Source organism: Centruroides sculpturatus, unplaced genomic scaffold (assembly GCF_000671375.1).
Source record: "Centruroides sculpturatus isolate CEXI.00-Female unplaced genomic scaffold, Cexi_2.0 scaffold763, whole genome shotgun sequence".
In the NCBI taxonomy this organism is placed as follows: domain Eukaryota; kingdom Metazoa; phylum Arthropoda; class Arachnida; order Scorpiones; family Buthidae; genus Centruroides; species Centruroides sculpturatus.
The window spans coordinates 111,271-135,684 of NW_019385963.1; the positions used below are offsets into that span (position 1 = coordinate 111,271).

The 24,414-nt window shown below is 33.7% G+C and overlaps 2 protein-coding genes across 7 annotated transcripts in view; one reads left to right on the forward strand and one right to left on the reverse strand.

The window, feature by feature from the left end:
- Positions 1–24,414, forward strand: part of LOC111612835 (CUB and sushi domain-containing protein 3-like) — a 36,219-nt gene that overhangs the window by 8,888 nt on the left and 2,917 nt on the right. The window contains exons 1-11 of one of the 5 annotated variants that reach the window (XM_023354099.1): positions 15,841–15,922; positions 17,814–17,990; positions 18,056–18,247; positions 18,318–18,404; positions 18,472–18,594; positions 18,656–18,823; positions 18,942–19,130; positions 19,201–19,386; positions 19,464–19,511; positions 19,579–19,651; positions 19,724–21,105. In XM_023354099.1, coding sequence (XP_023209867.1) covers positions 17,927–17,990; positions 18,056–18,247; positions 18,318–18,404; positions 18,472–18,594; positions 18,656–18,823; positions 18,942–19,130; positions 19,201–19,386; positions 19,464–19,511; positions 19,579–19,651; positions 19,724–20,375 — 1,782 coding nt within the window. In that variant the 5' untranslated portion in view covers positions 15,841–15,922; positions 17,814–17,926 and the 3' untranslated portion in view covers positions 20,376–21,105. Of the gene's footprint in view, positions 1–15,840; positions 15,923–17,058; positions 17,114–17,263; positions 17,652–17,813; positions 17,991–18,055; positions 18,248–18,317; positions 18,405–18,471; positions 18,595–18,655; positions 18,824–18,941; positions 19,131–19,200; positions 19,387–19,463; positions 19,512–19,578; positions 19,652–19,723; positions 21,106–24,414 lie in introns of those variants that run through there. The other 4 variants (XM_023354100.1, XM_023354098.1, XR_002754681.1 and 1 more) reach the window with 4 other exon arrangements.
- Positions 21,607–24,414, reverse strand: part of LOC111612837 (OTU domain-containing protein 5-B-like) — a 65,624-nt gene continuing 62,816 nt past the window's right edge. For both annotated transcript variants that reach the window (XM_023354102.1, XM_023354101.1), the window contains exon 10: positions 21,607–23,132. In XM_023354102.1, coding sequence (XP_023209870.1) covers positions 23,014–23,132 — 119 coding nt within the window. In that variant the 3' untranslated portion in view covers positions 21,607–23,013. The remainder of the gene's footprint in view (positions 23,133–24,414) is intronic.

Consider the following 24,414-nt stretch of genomic DNA (forward strand, 5'->3'; position numbering starts at 1 on the left):
TTTATACTTTTCAATGTATTTATTTTGTTTGTACAAAATAAAAAAATAATTTTTTACGATACAATAGTCTTCGTTAGGCTTAACATCGACGAAAATTCAACGCAAAGCGACACGCAACGGAGAAAAATTTCAACATCGGATACATTAAACCATTTTTTCGTACATAATCTGTTATCCGAAACATCAGTTATCCGAACAACCCCAGTCCCAATTGATTCGGATAATCGACGCTCTACTGTATTAATAAATTTTATTTATTTAAATTATACAAGGTGATTATAATTAAACTGATCCTATTCAGACCCTCTAGATCCTGTTCTGCTTATCAGATTTTGATTAAACTTGGTACATATGTTATATAGACCACAGGGAAGAAATTTCTGCAATAAAAAATAGTTCAAAATTCCACCACCAGGTGAAAATGTGGCGCCTAAAGAAAAACGAAAACAAGACAGGTACATTAAACTTAAAAAGACCTCTCGGATGGCATCCCCCTAAGCAAATCGTCCAAGTGTTGCGTTGCAATAACTAAACAAACAAACCATTCTCTAACATGGGGCCCTCTTCGCAATTCTTTTAAACGCCGATACTCTCGCAGTAAAACTAAGCTATTGCTGCCGTTCTGATAAAACAGTTTTTATCAGCAAAGCCCTGTCCTCATTCTGTAAGGGCAGTATTAACAATAACATAAAGGCGCGCAGAATGATTTTCAGGCTTTGAATGCAACCCATTTTAGTAGGTCTGCCTACTTTGCAATAGGTCAGTTTAATTATAACTACACTGTATTTTGAAATCTCGAGATGTCTAAAAATATTTGCGAAAGTGGAATTGTAATCATATCATTCAAAATTTAAAATTTTATATTCGTTAAAGCAAACTTTTTAGACAGTTGTTATAATAAAATCTAAAGTACAGTCGACCCCCCTATAAGATCGTTGATTTTTCCGTTTTATCTGAATTACATGTTGTACGAGTCACTTAGATTTTACAAATACGTGTGCCGGGCTGTGAACGGCTCACATATTCGTAAAATCTAAGTGACTCGTACAACATGTAATTCAGATAAAACGGAAAAATCAACGATCTTATAGGGGGGTCGACTGTAAATTATTTTACAAATTAAAAAATAATTAAGCTTGAATGAAAGAAAAGACTCTAGTCATTCAAGTTACTAACGCCCGAACAATACAGGCTAATTTTTAAAAAAGAGAAGGACACACTTCAGTAATTTGCATACATTACAAATTACTAAAATACTATGCTACATTTCATTTGTTCTTTACTTGTTGATCTCAGAGAACAAGAAAATTATTGGTTCATTTTCCTCGTGGCTAAAGTGATTAGCCAAAAATCATTTTGCGTTTGTTTAGTTTCATAGAAACTCCATTTTTGTAATAAGAATTTAATGAAATTTTATTTATTTAAATTATACAAGGTGATTATAATTAAACTGATCCTATTCAGACCCTCTAGATCCTGTTCTGCTTATCAGATTTTGATTAAACTTGGTACATATGTTATATAGACCACAGGGAAGAAATTTCTGCAATAAAAAATAGTTCAAAATTCCACCACCAGGTGAAAATGTGGCGCCTAAAGAAAAACGAAAACAAGACAGGTACATTAAACTTAAAAAGACCTCTCGGATGGCATCCCCCTAAGCAAATCGTCCAAGTGTTGCGTTGCAATAACTAAACAAACAAACCATTCTCTAACATGGGGCCCTCTTCGCAATTCTTTTAAACGCCGATACTCTCGCAGTAAAACTAAGCTATTGCTGCCGTTCTGATAAAACAGTTTTTATCAGCAAAGCCCTGTCCTCATTCTGTAAGGGCAGTATTAACAATAACATAAAGGCGCGCAGAATGATTTTCAGGCTTTGAATGCAACCCATTTTAGTAGGTCTGCCTACTTTGCAATAGGTCAGTTTAATTATAACTACACTGTATTTTGAAATCTCGAGATGTCTAAAAATATTTGCGAAAGTGGAATTGTAATCATATCATTCAAAATTTAAAATTTTATATTCGTTAAAGCAAACTTTTTAGACAGTTGTTATAATAAAATCTAAAGTACAGTCGACCCCCCTATAAGATCGTTGATTTTTCCGTTTTATCTGAATTACATGTTGTACGAGTCACTTAGATTTTACAAATACGTGTGCCGGGCTGTGAACGGCTCACATATTCGTAAAATCTAAGTGACTCGTACAACATGTAATTCAGATAAAACGGAAAAATCAACGATCTTATAGGGGGGTCGACTGTANATAAATATACAAAATGACACAGAATTAGGGACAACGCCTATTTTCATTACAGAATTGATGAAAACACGATTAAAAAATATATATATATATATATATATATTATTGAATTAATTTAGTTAGTCTTTAGAATTGTTAACTGACTTTTGGGCCATGTTGTATAAGACTATTTTTAATATAATTAATACGGAATACTTGTATTGGATGTTATGATAATTAAAGTACCTTTATTAAACGCTGTCTATAAAGAAATTTATTTAGCAATCCAAATGCAATCGAATCTGGTAAGGTGCCATTTCAGAACATGCGAAAGGAACTTCCATAAAAATAGAAATTAGTACCAGAACTCACCACTATGGAACTTTTGGCGCTTTGGAGCTTAAAATAATAGCTTTGGAGCTTGTGGAACTTTTGGCGCTTTGAAGCTTAAAGCTGTAATATTTGGTTATACGGCCTCAATAAATCACATTTAAAATGTGCGATTTATTGAGGCCGTATTGGAAATTAGCAGCCGTGAAAGACAATATCACACTGCATTTGGAAAACATCATAGAGGATCAGTAATTGATCCTCTCTAATGCTACCCACATGCATACTATTCATCGTCTTCAGGTTTGCATATTCAGAATTGATACCGCTTGAGCAGTATCTCCTGCATCACTAAGGTCAGTGTATAGCACGAGTGTCTGTACAAACTAAATGTTTTGCTTACACTGCCAAAAATGGCATAGTCATGGCATTTAGCACTAATCTTTTAAGGAAATGTTTCCTTCGTGTCCTGAAATGTCATCATACCAAATTTGGTTGCATTTTGACTGCTAAATCTCTCTCTAGACAGCATTGAAACGAGGTATTGTAATTACGATCATCTGGTGTAACATTGATTTTCTTTTAAGACATTCATTTAAAAACAAAAGAATCGATATTTTTCTGTACATGTCATTCTAGAAAAATATAATAATAAATAAAATACGAACAGAGAAAAATTAGTTCTTCAACTTTTTGGCTATTACTAGATGTAATTTAAATATGATGCATGTTTCCGTTTTTTAGTAAGACATTAGCCAAGCCTTGTATTAATTGTTAGCATGAAATAATCATAGTTTAATGTTACCAAACCTATGTAACACTCCGAGGGATAAAAATATTCAAGTATAATTTTAAGAATTGTAAAGTTATAATTATTAAAGATATTCTACGATTTCTAATTTAACTGTAAGAACTGTAACAGAAGCTTTATGCTTCATGTGCGATGTAAAAAAATAATGCTGATATAGTAGTATACTAGTAAAATAAGTAATATCTTGTCTTATTTCAGGTTAGACAGCCCAAAATTCAATGTTAAAAAAAGTTTTCAACGTTGCAAAATTAGAATTCCATTTATCTACAATAAAGACAAATAATGGTAATATTGTACCGCCATATTTAGAACGAATTCGAGCAGTCTAAATTAAAACCGCTTAAAAAGTATACTGTATATGTTTTATTGTTAATTATTAAAATAATTCTACAATTTTTATAGTAAATATTTAGAAAGGGTATTCTATGGAACTTGTTCTATATGTGGAAAATTTCAAAAACGAAAATGAAAAAAAAACTATAACAAAAACTGTTTCATAAAAAACTTTTCAATTTTTTGAATTAACTGACTTTCCTCTTTTAATTTAATAAAAACAAACTCCTGACCACACGGAAATTGCCGGCTATTCTATACGTGTCTAACACATAGATAGGGATTAGTTTCGTATAGAAAGCTCTTCTAGAAAGCACTCTCCTTGGCAGATTACTTGTGTTTTGTATTGCTGTATCCCATCAAATCAAACTACTTTTTCTTTAAGCTATTTCCGTCACCCAATTCAATTAAAATACGAAATAAAACTATTTACAAAATCGAAATTTTATTCCATCAGCAACTTAAAGCGACTCTAGCAAAATTTTGGTATCCTATTGCTAGATGATGCTGATAATTTCCGCTATCTAGCGTTTATACCTCATACACTCGCTTTACTCCAGATATATCAATGTCAATGTTCCCTCTAAGCTGCGCGGCTGTACGACCGCGCACTGCTCAAATTGTTGCCGCGCACGAGAATTTATGTGTCGCGCAGGCGATCATGCACACCGATTTAAATTGTTGTTTACTTATTCCTCACTCTGTCTGCAACATGATTATTGCTACATATATTTCAATTAAATACATTAAATCATTGACAAGAGATAATATTTTGTATAAAAGAATGTTTTAAAATTAATTTTAATCTCTACTTTATAATTAATTATTTTAATTTTTATAGAAAAAAATAAGATTATATTTTTATATATGATCAGAAAAATTTTTTGCTCAGAATCTGCTCAGCAAAAACTTTTTTTGCTCAGAGAAGTATATGTTCCGCTCATCGACAAAAAAATTAGAAGGAACATTGATCAATGTACAGTACTACAATAGTTTTCCAAATACACTGCTAGCCATGCAAAATGCAACACCGTAAAGGAAGCTTCCGTTGTTTCAATATCTATAGTCCATCATGGAGTTGCATTTTATTGGCCAGCAGTCAGGGCCGGATTAATCCACTTTGGGGCCCTACACATTTTCTTCTAACCGGGCTCCCTCCCTCTCTCACAAGAAATAGATCACACAAAAAATATAAAACAAATAAAACAAAATTAAATAATGTGAAAAACTAAAACAAATCTTAAATTTTCATTAATAAAAAATATTTAATACACAACAATAAATTTTAGTTTTTCTAGAAAAGTTTGAACAGTTTGTTTATAAATTTAAAAAATTGAAATTTGTTTTATTAAATGTCTAACAAAAGTTCTTGTACAATAACAATATTACCTTAAAATATTAATTGTCAATAAGACTGTCTTGTTTATAAAACCGTACTGCCTGCTGTGTTACCAGCTTAGAGGTATGAAGGAGTACATGTCAGAATTTGCAATTTGGCACAGAGTATTAAGTGCCCAAATCATGCGCGCATAAAAAAAATCCAGACTTGCAGGTACTCAGGGGACCGAGAACCGAGTCAAAGTAAAATACAAAATAGCGATTCTCTCTACAAACAGGCAAACCGAAGTCAGGTGGTGAGAGTACCACCCACAGTCGTTCTAGGAAATGGACTCTGACCCTAAAACTGAATACGTAGTACAGTATTTTTTTTTTGTTAAATAAAATTTGTAATCTAATTTTGTCAATTTGGAAGTGCTTCAGATATGACATTAAAACAGGGTTTTATCATTACAAGTAGGTTTTTTGACATTAGAGAGGTTGCGGCCGACGTTTTTATCGCGGAAACGTGTACGTCGGACGTTCAGCTCTGCCTTCCTGTAAGCCTAGAAGTTTGACAATGGTGTTTGGAATGTCGAGCATGATTTCACTGACTATCCAAACACCATTGTCAAACTTCTAGGCTTACAAGAAGGCGGTGCTGAACGTCCGACGTACACGTTTTCGCGATGAAAACGTCGGCCGCAACCTCTCTAATTATCTAGTATAGTAAAATCGTGGGACCGATAAAAATTTGACGTTATAATCGGGTTAAACTGTATATTGTTTGTGCCAAATAAAAAAAAAAAGATAATTTCGGACGATACAATAGCCACGATTATTTTTTCAAAGACGGGAAATTTTCGTTAGGCATCGACAAAAATTCAACCCGGGCCGCCGCGCAACGGAGAGAAATTTCGAAATTGGATAGGTTAATTTCATCGAAAATGCATCGTGGCTAGCGAAGTTTAAACAATCGCGCCCAAAAGCAGCAATACCGAAAAAGTTTGGAGAATGAGAACGAGATCCGCTTTGAGCGTCAAAGTGATTTCGCTTAGTAGTGTCTCGGAGACATAGTCGTGTCCCAAATACTGTTTTGCTGTTTTACTTGTTTAATTTAACCTTTTTGGTTAATATTTAAATAATATAATATTTTACCAGTTTTACCAGTATTATACAGTTGTCCAACAAAAACGTAAACTATCTTATTTACAAATCTTTTCAAAATAGACAGTTTGAACGGGCCCTAGACATTTATCTCATTTGTCTATGCGATGATCCGGCCCTGCCAGTAGTGTAACCTACTGTGCTTCCCATCCACTTTTCCCATGTGTGCTCTCTTCAATTGTTCTCCTTTCATTCTTTCAACATGACCGAACAATCCGAGTGGATTAAAACCACTGAACCATAGGCTTATTTTTTTAAAAACTCTTTCTGCCCCGTGGCCACTAACAGGCAATGCTCCCTCTTTTTAGCAAGCCCATTATGTGTTCGGTCAGGCCCACAATGGGGCGGCCGGGTGGTGAGGGACTGGGCCCGAGATATCCAAACAGACCACCACCGAAAAATTCCTGGGGATATTTCGACCCGTCTGAATTGAATCTCGGGTCCTTCAGAGCGGTAGGCTGTCATCTTGACCGCTCGGCCATTCGGCCACCATCATAGGGCTGTTGTTTCCGCACCTTTTCAACCACATTCTATTTCACCCCAAACTCTTCCAACGCTTGTTCATTTCTCACATAGTCTCTCTTTGTTATGCCACACACTTCTCTCAAATTCCTCGTTTATTAATTTCAGGAAATTATTTGGTTGCTCATTATTCTCGGCTAATAGGCCGACGAAATGAAAACTCTTTTTAAATATTTTACAAATTTGCAAGTTTTGTTAGATTTGCAAAATGTATAGTCCGCGCAATTACAGATGGACCTTGGGCTGGTTCATTTTTGCGTATTTAAGGAATGAAAGATTGTTTATGAATACAGCCCTACAACGCTGGTTCATATAATGCGGATTTGTATATCGCGGCGAAAAAATTGCGACCGTATTCGTATAAAGACGCTAAAATGCGGTAAAACGTCATTGCCGACTCGTGTCGCGACAGGATTGGTTGAATCTGGACCAATAGTAGACGAACAGCCGAACTACTTACACGCTACGGAGAGTTTAGGCGGATAAGTTGAGTTTACTATCGTTTGTACAATATACAGTCGACCCCCCTATAACGAGGGATTCCTATAACGGAAATTCCTATAACGTAGCGAAAAAATTGTAGCAATATTCGTATAAAGGAACTCCTAAAACTTCGTCGCCGACTCGTGTCTCGACAAGATTGATAGAATCTGGACCAATAGTGGATGAGCAGCCGAACTACTTTCTTCCGCCCTGCGCCACGCTACGGAGAGTTTAGGCGGCTAAATTGAGTTGGCTATCGTCTGTACAGTATTATATATAAATTATAAAATTAGGTACTGTACATATAATTATATATTAGTTATATATAAATTAGGTACTGTACATATAATTATATATTAGTTATATATAAATTAGGTACTGTATATATAATTATATATTAACTTATTGTATTGTAACTTTATTATAATTATATATATATAATTTCCGCCGTCTAGCGCTACGCTAAGGAGAGTTTAGGCTAGTAAGTTGAGTTTATTATCGTCTGTACAGTATGTAAATTAGGTACCGTAAGCCTAATACAGCACTAATTTTATACATTTCTTGTGAAAGAAACATTTCTTATTCAACGGCCATAAAAATTATTTATATTAATGATGTCTCCAAAGGTCAAGTTATTTTTCTGCGAAAAATTCGTTATCAGAAATCGCGGCCGCCGTTTCGTGCGCTGTTCCGCGACGAAAACAAGCTTGAGCAACGGCGTAGTCGAACGGTGCACACTCGGTAAGTAATCCTACAATTTTTTGTTTATAGCATAGTTTATACGGATTATTTCCAAAAGATTATACGTGTTTTGAAAATGTTGAGTGGAATTAGTCTAGAATCGGTTAATTTTATAGAAGAAAACGTTTCAAACAGCCTTAGTCCGTAAACTTCACACTTGTCGCGCTGCGATTGGCTCATGTATTTAATGATTCCTACAACGTAAAATTCGATTAACGTGGAACGTATCTAAGCGTTATAGGGGGGTCTACTGTATAAATTAGGTACTGTAAGTCTAATACAGTACTGTAATTTTATACATTTCTTGTGAAGAAACACTTCTTATTCAACGGCCATAAAAATTATTTCTATTAATTATATCTGTAAAGTTCAGCGAATTTTTCGAAGAAAAATAACTTATCAGAAACTTGCCCGCCATTTGGTGCGCTGTTCCGCGACGAAAACAAGCTTAAGCAATGGCGTCGCCGAACGGTGAACACTCGGTAAGTAATCTTACAATTTTTTCTTTATAGCATAGTTTATACGGATTATTCCCAAAAAATTATACGTGTTTTGGAAATGTTGAGTCAAATTAGTCTAGAATCGATTACTTTTATGGAAGAAAACCTTTCAAACAGCTGTAGTCCGTAAACTGCACAAGTGCTAGGCTGTGATTGGCTCATGTATTTAAGGATTCCTACCTACAACTTGAAATTCTTATAAAGTGGGACATATCTACCGCGTTATAGGGGGGTCGACTGTACTCATATACTCCCTTTGGTTTTATTTTGTCTTGAAAAGGGATCGAGTACGCGTGGTTAGTTTACTTAGTGACATCAGCATCACTATCTTCTATTAAATATTTATATTTATTAAAAATTCTTGATTACAGGTTAAGGGGAAAAAAGACGTATCGTCTTATCAATCTCCCCTATAGCACACAAAGATGAACCAACGTAACGGTCAACTCCGACTATACTCTCAAATTTTCAAACAAATTTATAATATTAAAATTTATAATGAAATTGTTTTCATACATACAGTAATACCTCGACTTACGCTACCCCGACTTATGCGAACCCGGAGTTACGCGATTTTCAAATCTCGTCGATTCGTCTTTTGTTTGAACGCCATGCAACTCTTGATTACTCATTCCCCCACACTATTGTTCAGCTTACATGTTCGGATGTGTCGAGCGGAATCGAGGCATAGCTACAATTTATTTTGTGTTATTGATTTCTGTGTTTGTTATATCTAAGGAGACTTTTGACTCTATGTGGTGATTTCTTGTAATCGTGAACGAATCAAAAGGCGAGATAAGGTTAACGAGAACATTTATTAGTTTACATACATCAGATTTGGATTTTACACAAATTGCGAAAATATACCCCGACTTACGCGAATTCGACTTACGCGGTTATCGCTCGGTCCCACCTATCGCGTAAGTTCGGGGTATTACTGTACTCACGTCTTACTGATTCTCTCGGAGGAACAAGTGAGGGCGGGCTTTGTTCGCATTTCTGACTAACCGAAATTTCACACTAACGATTTGGGAGTTTTATGAAAATATTTGTACTTAAAATCATACAAATTTGTAATGCTGCAAAAATTATTGACACAGATATGATGGCCCGTCGGGAATTCTGTGCAGAAACGTTGATAGAATTTAGGAATAAGAAGCATTTGTAGACATTCGGCAATGAGGCGATATTTCGTCTCGGCAGTGAAGTAAATATCCATAACTGCAGAATATTGGGTTTCGAAAATCCATAGGCAATTGTGGAACATTTTGGTGACAGTCGAAAAGTAAATGTGTTTTGTGCTACGGTCCTTTCTTTTCCCATTGACTGTATTACGTATATGGATAGGGCGGCAAAATTTCTTATTCCACAGTTAAACGACTATGCCACAGAAGGACGCAAACACTTTCAATAAGACTGCTCATCACCTCACTAACGTACAAATGTCACAGATTTTTCTCTGAAGTTTCCCAGGTCGATCAAGCAGGATCGAAAATGTGTCTATCTCCTTTCCCAGATTTGACACCCTCGATTTTTTCTTATGAGATTTTATTAAGCTATTTAATGCTGATTGGCTAAGCTATTCTAATCATTTTTGTAGTTGTAATATTATTCATAGAATGATAAATAATTATATTATAGAAAAATATAGATATCAAAAGTTTAAAAGTAATTCTTGGGGTGTATTCGCAATTAGATCTATTGGATTGCGAACAAACGACAGCTTTATTTTTAGATTCTATAAATTTTCTGCAATACTATTGTTCATTAAATTGACGGATGCCACAACTGCCAAGTTCCTAGATCTATCTGAATTTACAAAAAAATTTCAAAATATTTCTGAAATCATCGAAGGTTAATTGCATTGCAAATTCGTGAGTATATTGGAAAATTTTAATTCCCCAAACAAAACATTATCAGCAAAGATAACATTTTTAGAAGAAAACGATAGTTTTATTTTTAACCATTGCCCCGCGGTCACTAAAAGATTATTTGTTCATAATCCTAAAAGACTAAAGTGAATGCCAGGAGGAGAGGGATAGTTATTTAAGGATGGTTGTTGTGTTGTCGTCGTCTCGGGAGAATTTTCTATGGAAAACTGGTTCTTATTTATGTGTTAGATACGAGAAGGAAATGAGGAAAACACTACTTGGCAAACCCCTTGGTCATACAAAAACTTGCCATCGACTACTAATTTTCGGTTGTTTTAATCCACTCGGCCAAGTATGGATAAAACCATTGAACATTATTAAGATTACTACGAAAAATTATATAATTTAACTTATCAGATACTGAAATGATTAGATGATGATAAATTTTCTACATTACATATTATTGCAGATGGTGACAGAATAAATCGAAATACGTTTAAAAAATTGGTCGTGGAAACTTAACTGATCATATTAAAAAAACCCATTAAATTTAATTTTAGATTATAAAAGTTTAATTAAAAAATTAAACTTTTAGCAGAGTTCTTGTGTGGATTGTCTCAGTAATTAGGTAGCGCTGTTTCACAGTGTCTCGCCCAACGAGCTAGAATATTCTACATAGCGTAACTATAACGACGCCATGTTAAAAGAAAATTGAATACACGTCCGCCATTTTCCTTTTAGTCAAGGGGCCGTGCCATTTCTGTAAAGACAACGAGCTAGAATATTCTAACTCGTTGTGTAAATGTGTGCGAAGGAAAGGAGGAGTTTTAACCCTTAACTGAGATGGTGCGAGTTCAAAATGACCCTACTTAGTATTTTTTTTTTTTTTTTTTAATTTTGAAAGTAAATAATAAGACATTTCTTTCTTTAACTCTTTAAACGTTTCTAAACACGACAAAATATTCTGTAGCGATAAGTTAGATGCATTTCTAAACATTCTTAATTTTACTTTCCCAGCTGTATACAGTCGACCCCCCTATAAGATCATTGATTTTTCCGTTTTATCTGAATTACATGTTGTACGAGTCACTTAGATTTTACAAATACGTGTGCCGGGCTGTGAACGGCTCACATATTTGTAAAATCTAAGTGACTCGTACAACATGTAATTCAGATAAAACGGAAAAATCAATGATCTTATAGGGGGGTCGACTGTAAATGGAATAGTATCGAATTTGACCCTCAGAGTTTTTTGTAAATCTCCGTTTTCTGACCTCCTGAATCCAAAAAAGTCATAAAAGGGAACAAAATATTCCATGTATGTGTGTTTGCGTCTATAAGAAACGAAATGTGGCATAATAGCTTGTGTATAAGGAGCATTGATGCTATTTAATTTTGGTGGTTAAAAGTTAAAGCGGTGGGGAGATAGAGGAGTGTCAAATGTCATATCTTGAGAGAGATCAGGCTTAATGATGTTATTCGTTATTAAATTTACAAATTTTTAAAAAACTCATCTCTACCTTCAAAATTCTTCCAAAGATTTCTTCTTCCAATAGTGAGACTACTGATATTTATCACGTTTTTCTTAATTATCCGCAATTAACAGAGATTAAAACAGTTCATTTATTTCGCATATTTTACAATGCATTTCAGATTAGTAATTTTCCAATCCCTCTTATGGCTTCAGTGTCTAAGGTTGTTGTCTACAACATTACGAATAAAAGTTTAGCTCATGTTAATATACAGTACTTTTGCTATCCAAAATGATGCATGTAATGACAATTTGAAGATTCTACATATCACGTATTTCAATGACTAATGGTGAAGTTTCTACTTATCACGTTTTCTTTATGTATTTTTGAATATACAAATGCAACACTTCTTACATTTCCCACAATTATTAGCTCCTTATTATCTCTTAGAAAAATTTTAACTTCAACAATGTGGTTCATAACATGACAAAGGTCAAAATGTAGTTTTTCATTGTAAATATTTTTACACGTTGAAACCAAAATTTTTACAAACTAAACTATAACTATAAAAACACAAGAACACTATTTATATTCTGCAAAAGAAAAATCACTGTTCGAAAAATCAACAACGTACTGAGTATGGTACGGATAAGGCTGGCCTCAGTATATAAATAATCGTATGGTTGAGAGTAAAGCCCTTCAACACCTGGCTCGTACTTTTGATTATAAAAATAGTGTTATATTGAGTGTTAAGTACTACTCTGATCTTATCTTTTTTTATAATAATTAAATAAAATGTAGAAAATAGCTAAATTCAAGATGAAACAATCTAGATTTAAATTACTTATCTAAGTGCCTAAATCTCAAATTTAGGATCAAACGAAACAATATAGATTTAGATGAGAAAAATAGATTCTAAAGAAACAATCTTGCCCAAAACATGATGTAGACCTCAGTGTTTTGACTTAAAATAAAATGGCGGTCGATAGTACCCGTCGTTGCCACCAAGAGCGCTGTATCTAAAGACACACCACTCTATGTATTATATTCTAGCTCGTTGGTCTCGCTACTAGACCGAGATAAAAAGGTTTTATGCATTTGTCTAAAAATATTTATTCTTTGTAATCTTTTTTATATCAATAAGTTTGGGAGCAATAATTATGGCTGACTATACTCTCTTAGAAATTGTTCACAAGTTGCTTATTTTTGGCATGAAAATTAAGCTGTTGCACTTTACTTGTGAATCATGTTTGACATAGGAAAAAAAGAAAAACTATCACTTACGTTAATTAAACAATCCACTAATTTACTCAATACATTTTTCATTTTAATTAAAGATGAGCTCGAGTTGTGGCACGAGTTTTGTATCGGTTCATTATCTGAAGAAAAAGAATGATTCCACCAAAAAATATTTTCGTAATGGCAAAAAACACCAAGCCTGGCGTATATGTTACATAGAAGGTATAGATCTCTATGCGATGTGAATAATTTGTTAGAATTAATAAAAACTATTTTCTGAAAGTATAGACCACGTCGCGTGCGATATGCATAAAATTTTGGTCTGAAATAGCCTTTATAAGTGAATATCATTTTGATATCTAAATTTATAGAAGAATCCGTTTTCTAAGAAATTTTTTAGCTACTAATTTATAAGTATTTTTCGTACTTCACATTTTATCAATAATAAAATTCGAGGTCGAGTCGCCGAGTCTAAAGAATTTTATCGATAGTCGGTAAATTCTTTCGGTTTATGTATAACTTTCGAAAATGTTTTAGATAAAAGTCAGTGACGCGTTATCCTATGGCCAAAAGGGTAATTGTCTGGGACTTCCAAACCAATCTAACCAAAAACCAAGAATATCAAAATGTAAATTTAGGCCATATCCCCCTATCCACATACCCTAGATGCACCAAGGTCGCGTTAAAAACAAACGAGGATAGCAGGGGATTCCCCAAATAAAAATGTTTGAAGTCAACACTGTTCATGGAGTCCCCTAATTCAAATTTGCCTGTGATCCCATGAGGCTATAACGCGCTACTGATCACTGATAAAAGTTTGTTTGCTTTTGATATATAATTAAAATATGCTATAAAAATAGACGTTTACAATTAAGAAAGTAAAGTTAACTCCGTTTTTACCGATTGTATCGTCATCTGTGACGAAACCGATAGACAAGACAATTTTTGGTTCAATGAAGTTTTTGCAAGATGCGTGTTATTCGAGTTATTCCAGTGGATTGATTAAAACAGACCACTTTGTAGACATGTACTGTATTTTTTTTTAAATTTTTTTCCCCTTTGTACTTCACATCTAAATCAAATTAAAAAACTATGAAATGGGCAAACTGAAAATAGCCTATATTGGATGTAAAGGAAAAACAATGCCCATAAAACGTTTATCCTGTACAAGTAGAATACCTATATACCATGAAATCTTCAAAGCAGTGGCGTGCCGTCCCTGGAAGCTGTGGAAGCGCCCCTTCTCTTTATTTTTTAAAATATAAATACATATCGTGCGATTACTGTATTTTCATATTTTAACGTACTTTGAATTAATTAAAATTAATACAGTAGAACATCGATTATCCGGACCTCTATTATCCGGATTTTCGATTATCCGGATTGTTCAAAATAAACAAAAATTTTACGAATTTGCTGATTTGCACTTGGCGAATTACGATACTGTTTATATACGTGATGGAATGCGTAATTTTTTTTTGTTTCAACAACGTCTCACCCGGCACAGTGGCCGTAAACTCTTAAATATATTTTGCGTCGTAATAAAAATATAACTTGACATACGTATTTATAAATAATTTTATTTTCAAATTACATCATTTCTATGATCAAGGACATCGTAAGGCATGGGCAACATGGGCCACCGCCTACGCCTCGCGGTCCGAAGGGCCTCGTGTTTTGAAGGTTTATGCATTACTTAAAAGCCGCTAACGCGACGAAAAAATTTTACTCGTCATAAAACGATAAATAGTTTGTCAAATTTTTATTCATAAAAATTCAGTTTCAACTGCTTTTTATTTTATAAAACCCGTCTTCTTGCGCCACCAGAGGACCTTTTAAACAATAGGTAGTTTGTTAGCGTTGGTCAGTAGTAGTTTAAATTTAATATGAACGTTTGTTTCTTGAAAATTTGATCACGATTTAAATTCACAGTATTTACTTTTAATATTACCGATGTGTCATCGAAAAGAAAACGTGTTGTATTATCATTAAAAGACAAATTAAAGTATTTGTTTCGATATCCGAATTTTTCCTTATCTGGACTACCTTCATCCCCAATTAGTCCGGATAATCGAGGTTCTACTGTATTTTATTATAACCGCATTATGTATTTTATTACAAATGTATATACATGTGAAAAACAATGATAAGATTGCTATTGTATATTCGTATATGCATATTTCCAATGGAAGCGTTATATTGGCGAATACGGGACAGTTTCCACGACCAAAATATTTGAATGGTGTAAAGCAGCTTTACACCATTCAAATATTTTGGCGTGCGCATGCGCTTTACAGACCTCACGCGATTGAGCTGGTGAATGCTACATATCAAAATATTGTATAACGCTTCCAATGATTATATCCAGGCCAGCATAGCTTCCCCATCATCAAATGTCACCGCACGCCACTGCTTGAAAGAACAATTTTAAATTTTAAAACTGTTTTGAAAATTTACCAAATCGCGTATTTTTCGCGATAAACCAACACACACGGAGAATAATTTGTTAGTTGTTTTTATGCTCTACAGTACGTTTGATCAAATTAGTAATTTGTGAAAAATAACGAGCACAACTGGAGATAAGCTTGCGCACTATCCAGCCATTTGACCCATAAAATGGTTTATAAATACAATCAAAACTGGGACTTAATTCGTTCCTAAAAATTGTTCGGAAAAAAAGATTTGTTCTCAAACCAAAACCAATTTTTCCATAAGAAACAATATAAAATGAAAAAAACATATAAAACAATGGAGTCAGATTAATTTTCAATTCTTTCTTAATAATTGTATTTTTCTACAATACAATTAAGTAAGAATTGAATATAATGTAATGTAAATCAGTTCCCGATCACTGACACAAAGTCTTTCTTATCTTTTTAGGTGTATAAAATGTATAAAAATGCCTACAAATGCAATATAATATGTTATCTATATCCATTATTTTTTTCACAAATTAAAGACAAAGTCGCTCTAAAATTATTTCTTTTTTAGACGATTACCATTTTTACAGTGTTCTAGAACAAATAATAGACAGCTGGACCTTCCTTTTTAGGCTACACAACTGCCTACATTTAAAAAAGTTCCTTAAAAACACAAAAAAACCAATAAAGATTAAAAATTCTTCTTTAAAATTGGAATAGTAAATCTTGCGACGTCTTGTTAGTTCATCCTTATCTACGTGGGTTTCTGGCTCCTTTTATCTACTGTGGATTAGCGCTGACAAATGTAGATTACGCCAAGATATCCCTCTGGTGACGAATATTAACGATATATTTGTATTTCCGTCGGATGAATAAATTATTTTTTTCACAAATTAAAGACAAAGTCGCTCTAAAATTATTTCTTTTTNAGACTCAACTCTGCCTGAATGAAATACAGTCGACCCCCCCCATAACACGGTAGATACGTTCCGTTATTTGTGAAATTGATGTTCTAAGAGTCCTTGAATACATGAGCCAATCACAGCCCAGCACGTATGCAGTTTACGGACTACGGCTGTTTGAAAGGTTTTCTTCCATAAAATTAATCGATTCTAGACTAATTCGACTCAACATTTCCGAAATACGTATAATTTTTTGGGAATAATCCATATAAACTATGCTATAAACAAAAAATCGTAAGTAATCTTACGATTTTTTGTTTATAGCATAGTTTATATGTTGTCGAACGGTGCAAACCGTTCGACGACGGCATTCCTTAAGCTTGTTTTCGTCGTGGAGCTTGTCATCGAATGGCGCTGGCGTGCTTCCTGATAAATTATGTTTTTTTGCGAAAAATTCGCTGAACTTTGGAGACATCAGTAATATAAATAAAATTTTTATGGATGTTAAATAATAAATGGTTTTTAGTAGTCCGCTGCTCGTTTAAACTCAACGGTTTGTACAATATCTGCTATTGGTCTAGATTTGACCAATCCTGTCGCGACACGAGTCGGCGATGACGTTTTATCGAATTATATGAGTTTTTTAGCATGTTTGTACGAATACGGTCGCATTTTTTTCTCCGTGATATAGGAATCCGAACTATAGGAACCCGTGTTATAGAGGGGTCGACTGTATAACCAAATCAATCAAGACAGACAAGTACTTTATACACACTGTCCGAAATATTAAGTTTCAATTGCTTTGATTTAAATTAATTAATTAATTTTGATTTTATTTTTAATTTTGGTTTCAGTGTAAAGGCAAGAATTTTTATTTTAGTTTTTTCGTTTTAATTAACTGGCTATCTAGTATTAATAAATATTAAAGTTATAATATATGATATTATATTAATAAATTTTTGTTATTTAATTTGAGTTAAGAACCTTTAAATACCGATTCGTGGATACAAATTAACGCGATTTTTATTAATTAATTTGATTTGAATTCAATTACGACGCGTACCCATAAACGGAAGTAGTATCTTACACGCACGAGCATTGAAATCTAATTTAAATAGCAACGTCATCGATGGTTCGTGTCGTGATGTCTAATGACGTGAAGCAATATCGGCGCCACTAACTTCTGAATCGGTAGTCCCGTCGTTGGTTGGTCGGGTCGTATATGGAATTGACCGTCTCTCTCTCTCTAATCTGACTGTGGCCGGCTCTTGCCGAGTAACTCGTTCGGCAACCGAGGCGTATATGTCGTTGAAAATTTTGTTCATAAACTGAATTTATCTTGTTATAGTCAAATCCTCGGATTTTGTTCGAAACCTGAGGTTTGACTGTAACAAGATATCATCAGCAGCTTCGGCGATAATCTGGTGTAATTATTATTTACAAGTTACATATATTTTCAGGCCAAGGATGTGGTTTTCCAGGTGTTCCAGCCAACGGCGGTATTCAGCCACCAAAAGAGTTATATCACGTGGGGGAAACGGTTACGTATTTTTGTGAAGACGATTCCGTCATAATGGGTTCTTCCCTCCGAGACTGCAGAATCGACGGAAGATGGTCAGACGAAATACCCGTTTGCAGTGAGTCGAAATTTATTATTATTTTTCGTTTGTCTATCAAAGATAAATTTTATGGAAATTTGCAGCCACTCCGTTACATCCTTTGGGGTCACCTCTAGCTGCGCAATATCATTTACAGCACCGTCCTCAATTAGCTATAGATGGAGATAAAAACACTTGCACCCGTATAAAACCTCGTATGACGCGTTGGTGGAGAGTCAGTCTGAACGACTATCACACGGTTCAGGCAATTGCCGTTACTATGCCGGATACAGCAGGTAATTCTGATTAATCACTGATGATGATGCTCATTGCATTGAAGGTTACAACAATCGAAATTCTTTTCAGTCAAACATAAATTTATCCTTTATGTCATCTTTAAAAATAGCACCAGTTTGGTCTACTTGAAATGTGCCACGTTCGAAGGAGTCTTCGGTAAGATTTCAAAGTGTAGATTTTTTTAAATATTGCGATTTGGATGAATAAATAATTATTGTTTTAGTGTCGCAGACTCTTCTCCTCTCTTGCGCCGAGGAACTGAGAGGAAATATAATTCATATAGAAGACACTAGAAGGGTACGACAAGAATTTGAGTTATGCGAAATTGAAATTTACGTAAAACGAGGTAAAGATTTTTTCCTCTTCCATATTTCAATTTTCGAGATTTATATCAATTCTTTTTACAGATAAATATAAATGTGGAGAGCCGGACAGACACGTTGGTTCGCACGTGGCAAAAATATCACCGGGTCGCGCTCATTACAGTTGTTCGTCCGGATTCATGTTAAATGGAGCGAGAGAGAGAGTGTGTATGCCCAATGGACAATGGTCCGAAAGTGCACCAAAATGTTTGGGTAAGATAAATGTGGGTAAGGCGTGATTTGAGCAATCGTAATACGAAGAAGGAATGCTTTAAAAATGCGTGCGCATTTAATAATTTCAAGTGTATTTATTGCATTATTATATTTACAGAAACAAACTGTTCAATTCCACCGCCCATTTTACACGGAAAAGTTGACATTTTCGCGGTACAATCGGGACATCCATCATCCGGAAATTTAGTTTTATATTCGTGCAATGTGGGTTATATGCTTTCTGGAAATTCGACAAGAATGTGCGAAAACGACGGAACGTGGAGTGGAAAAGCTCCAACTTGCCACCGTAAGTGACTCCATAATGATGATAATTATATATTTTTAAAACAGAATTTATTATTATTATATTGTTTTAGCGATTTATTGTGGAAAACCTGAAATAGACGATGATGATTTGGATTATACGCTGGTAAATGGTACTACTACTTACGGAAGTTTAGCAGAGGTGTATTGCAAAAATAACGATGCCATAGATTACACCATTAGTTGCCAAGATGATGGAAAATGGAGCGAGTTGGTAGAGTTGAACTGCACTTACGGAAGTATGTTCAATTATTTTATAAACGTACTAAATTAAATTACCAAATTTGATACCAATTGTTTAATGTCTTCGTAACAGGCGCAGCAGTTATGCAGTCGTTTAAACCGGAATTGCAATTCACAGAAAGTTAGTAAGATAATTTTGCACGCATACAATATAAATCGATATTTTCGTTAACGTTTCTCACTTTCAGGCATTCTGATTGCTCTTGTGTTTGCCGGAATAGCCATTGCCATCGTGACAGTTTCTCTTATAGTGTGGCAAAGGTCAGTGACGATGTTGCATTAATTTCGGGACCGAATCTAAAAAGTCGGATTTTGAAACAGTTCTATTTTCAGAAAAGATCCGACAACAATGACGGAAATTGATCCTCCAGGACCAAAAGAAGTCATCAGTTCCGAACCCGTGTCCACCGATCGTCAACCTGTTTTGGAACCGCCCCTCATCACTTCGACCAAGGATGCGGAGGAAGCGTGCAAATCTGCGGAAGAAGTGCCCAAAAGACTGAATGATGCATGGTCCGCGTACGATAGGCCCAATATGAAAGTGCGTAGTTTGCCACTGCCACCCAGCAGGAAAAGTTCTGCGGCAGGTTCGAAAGAGAATATTTACGAAGAGATAGCATTGTGGGCGAGGAGGGCTATGTCCGTGGGAGACACTACAGAAGAGGACAAGAGCTCGGGTAGGAACACTTCCAAATCTACAAATGCCGAATTGTTGGCACTCTACGCAAAAGTGGACTTTGAGAAGAAGAGGAAGTCGCGACAGATGAAAGAACGATCCAATGATGATAAGCCTGAAGGGGGACCTGCAATCATCAATGATTCCCAACCATTTTTATTAAGAGAACTTCCGCCGATTCCGACAGAAGAATCATCTTCGGAAGAGTTAAGTGAGACAATATCCATCGATATAAATAGAACTTCACACGAAAGCAAATACAATTTGACTCACGATAAACATTCCGAAGGGACTTCTTCGTCAGAATAAAGGTCGTGTGATATCGTCCTGCCAAATTTGTAAATTCGTATTCATTATCTTTTTTAATCCCTGCGTACATTCATTTATTTAATTGGATTAAAAGAAACGTCGGGTCATCTGAATGGTTAGAGGAACGATTCATTTTCGCTGAAATTAAAATGCAATCCGTTATACAATTAAAAAAGGATGTAAACAGTTTTAAATTATAAGCGATTTAAGGCTCAATTATAAAACACAAGACAATTTGTCCAGAGAAAATTTGACGTGATTCAGGTAATTAGTAAAATTCGCTTTATTTATAAAAATTCAATTTAAAATTTAATGAGATTACTCTAGAGAATTGCTTAAGAATTAATCCGTATTTTAAGTATGAAGTCTTATATTATTCTGAGTAAAACCAGGTGTTTTTTAAACAAATACTGTATTCCCTCTCCACTCAAATATTATAGAATTCGTCCTTTGTATATTGACACAAATGAGAAATTCTAAATTAGACAAACATTTCGGTCTGTCTCTGGAAATATTTTAATTCCTGTATTATTTATTTTTAAAAAACCTTTATTTTAAATATTACTTTTAATATTACTTCCAACTTTTAAACGTGAAAGAAATCGTTTTCATGGCGATTTTACTGGACCATTATTTTAATTCGATCGTTGAAAATAACGCTGGGAAAAGATAGTCTAGACAAAAAAGATTTACTGAAATTACACTGATTTATGAAAAATTTCATATTTCAGATTAGTCAACCATTGGATATTTACAACTTTCATATATAAAACGGAACTTTCGTGAGAGGAATTTTGGTAAAACTCATCGGAAATTTTATTGAGCGAAAAAGTATAAATTATGATAAAATTAATGAAAAATTTTAACCGTATTGTAATACATTTTGTGAAAGTAGTCGTCTCCCATTTTCTGAATTGCAAAAACAATTGTGTGATGCGCAACTGACTTATAATTTCATTTTGACCGTTATTTCGAGAACATTTAATTTTAAACAAGTAATTACAGTCGAACTACCTCTAAACAGCGGCCTTTTTTTTAACCAAAATGCATACAAAAACCTCCAAATAACGGCCAATTTTTACGTTTCCGTCCATGGCCACTGTCCGGAGGTTTGACTGTATAACAATTACACGTGAAAATTAAAGGCATATATTAATTTACTTTCCTTTTTTTGGATAATTAAACACTAAATTCCTCAAACAAAATCAAAAATCTATCAACTACGTGAACATAATATTAAGAATTTTAATATTTCCTATCTATAGAGAACTTACAATTATCAAGAAGTTTTGTGCAAACAAAAAAACATGTCTTCTTTTTTAAACTATAATTGACAGAGCAATTTTGATCAACTGTGCCAGAATTTTTTGACGATTTATTTAACTTTTTACATCAATTTTACTCCCCAGTTTTCATCTTCAAAATCATGATCAAAACAATGATAAATAGAAAAGGAAGGAAGGAAGGAAGGAAAAATATATATTTTACAACACATTTCCATAATTTCAAGCAGATGTCCGAGAGAGTTTACATCTACTTAATTACTAAATAATAATTACAGCATACTTTGTTGCTTGTTAAACTAATTAATCTATTACTGGAACTAATTAAAAAAATAGAAACTTCATGGCACTTGAGCGAGAACCGGAAAAAAATTAATAGTATATAAATATACGTACCGCAATCTTAAAGAAGAAATGTTATGGCAATTGCCAAATTATACAGCTGCTATAAATCCTAGATATAAACAGAATTAGTTACCTGAAACAGTATACTATACGCTAGACGAATAAAAAGCCATACTTGATTATTATATACGACGTGATCTGCGTATCACATCGGGATGACCGCACATCCCAGCAATATTGCATTCCCGTTTGATTACGCTTTGAAAATTGTCTTATAACAAGTTGTCAATAAAGAAACCATTTAGTGCTTGATTAACAATTGAAGCTGTTTGAAAATGTCTTGAATTTTTCGTTTTTTAAATAACTACACAAAATTCTCACATCATTATGGAGGGAAAAAAATAGTCATTCTAAGGGAAGTAAAAGTCTAATGCCGATACTTAAAAGAATTTTAGTAATAAAGATTTCTTTTTGGTCGTTTTGCAAAGTTATAATAAACTAAAATATCACTTAAAAAAGCCTAAAAATTTGCTGGGTATAAAATAAAGACACATCACAGTACACTTTTCCCTTTTAATTCCCCCTCCCTTTAAAAACTGACAAGTCTGCTCTTAATTGCTTTGCATGAAACCTTACACTGTTTATGCTTACTCAATGGAAAAGAGGCACAGATTAATAAATCTACAGGAAGCACAGCCACATTGAAACAATCATTGACTTAGAATGTTTACTACTTGATTCTGAAAATACTCTGCCCCGAAATGATGTGTACAATCCGGGCAAGAAATGGGAGAGGGCACATAAGATCACAGTATAAACAGTGGTGCAAGCACCAGTTATTCTTACTTTGTGAAATTATACTAATGATTTTGTTTAGAAATAAAAATAAAGATTCCTGTCCATTTAACTCCTGTGGTGCAATGCCCGGATGAGCATTGCACACTGTGGCACAATTTAAAAATGGCCAAGATCTTTGCTCCCGTCACACAATGTACAAGTTTTAATTCACGTTAACTGCTTGACTGTTCGTTATCCTTGGTCGCGGAACGCTTGAGAGAATCCAGATATTCTTGCTGGGATTCGGCGAGTACTCGTGCTAAAATATCAGAATCTTCCCAGTCGGTAAGCCCTGAAAACATAATAAAAAATTATTAAAGTTACCATACATTTAATTGGATGAATTAATTTATAGCATTATAAAAAATTCCAGGATGATTGATTATACTCAAGTTCATAAAAAAATCTTAAAAAACGAATAAAGTATCTTCTCACTTTGTCTTTTAACATTTCAGGAAGAAGTCAACTCTGCCAAAAATCTATGATATTGAGGCTCTCATCCATCTCAATATGCAAAATTTTCTATTTTTATAAACATTAATTATACATATCATCCTAGAGTTCCCCAGATGCTTACATACCAAGATCTTGTTTTAAAAAAACATTAAAGAATGCAGTCTGCTCATCCTCTCATTATATTCATGGAGGAAGTGGTTAAAAAATCATGTCTTACTTTCATTATTTATATTGCATATTTTTATTGACTCTTAATGAAACTCACACTTTAAAATTCCAGCAGAACAAAACATTTTATTTGCATCTAATGTTTTTGTCCATCTCAAGAGGACAAAAACATTAAATCATCAAGAGGACATCACACCAATTCTGGAATTGGAGTAACCTGATCAATGTCTTGTGAAATCATTTACATATACATAGTATTAATAGGTGTGTGTGTGTGTGTGTGTGTGTGTGTGTGTGTGTGATGATACATTTAATTTCAATTATGAGAGAAATATATTCTAATAATTACTTCATCTATCAATATCAGGATTCAACATAATCAAAGAATAATTACTAAAATTGCTAAATCAGTTTTTATTTTAATGTAATTTGTATAATCGAAATTCCAACTGAATTTTTAATCCATCTCATAATAAATAATAAAAGTATCAAATGATATTTGGTACTCAAAATGAGGCTAGTTACTAGAATTTTAAACATATTTAACCAGGGCAGAAAGTCATCAGATACTGTATTTAAATATGTTACATTTAATATTAACAAAGATTAAAATTTAATTGTCATATATTACAATTATTGAATGAAGACATCAAAATTTTATTTTAGAAAAAATAAATTTGGACAGATTGAAATATAGCTGAACAGATTTGTGATTGAGCTAAATAAATATTTATATCATCATATTCTAATTTATATAAAATAAAATGTACATATAATTTATTTATTAATGATAGTTAATAAGAGCATAATGTGTCATTATTCCAACCGTATAAAAATTCTAATTTATTAACTAATTGTGCTTGTTAAATGTAATCCTTATAACTTACGTAATCCTTTTTTAAAAAAAGAATAATTATCATGATGATGATTAGAGATGAAGAAATAAATTT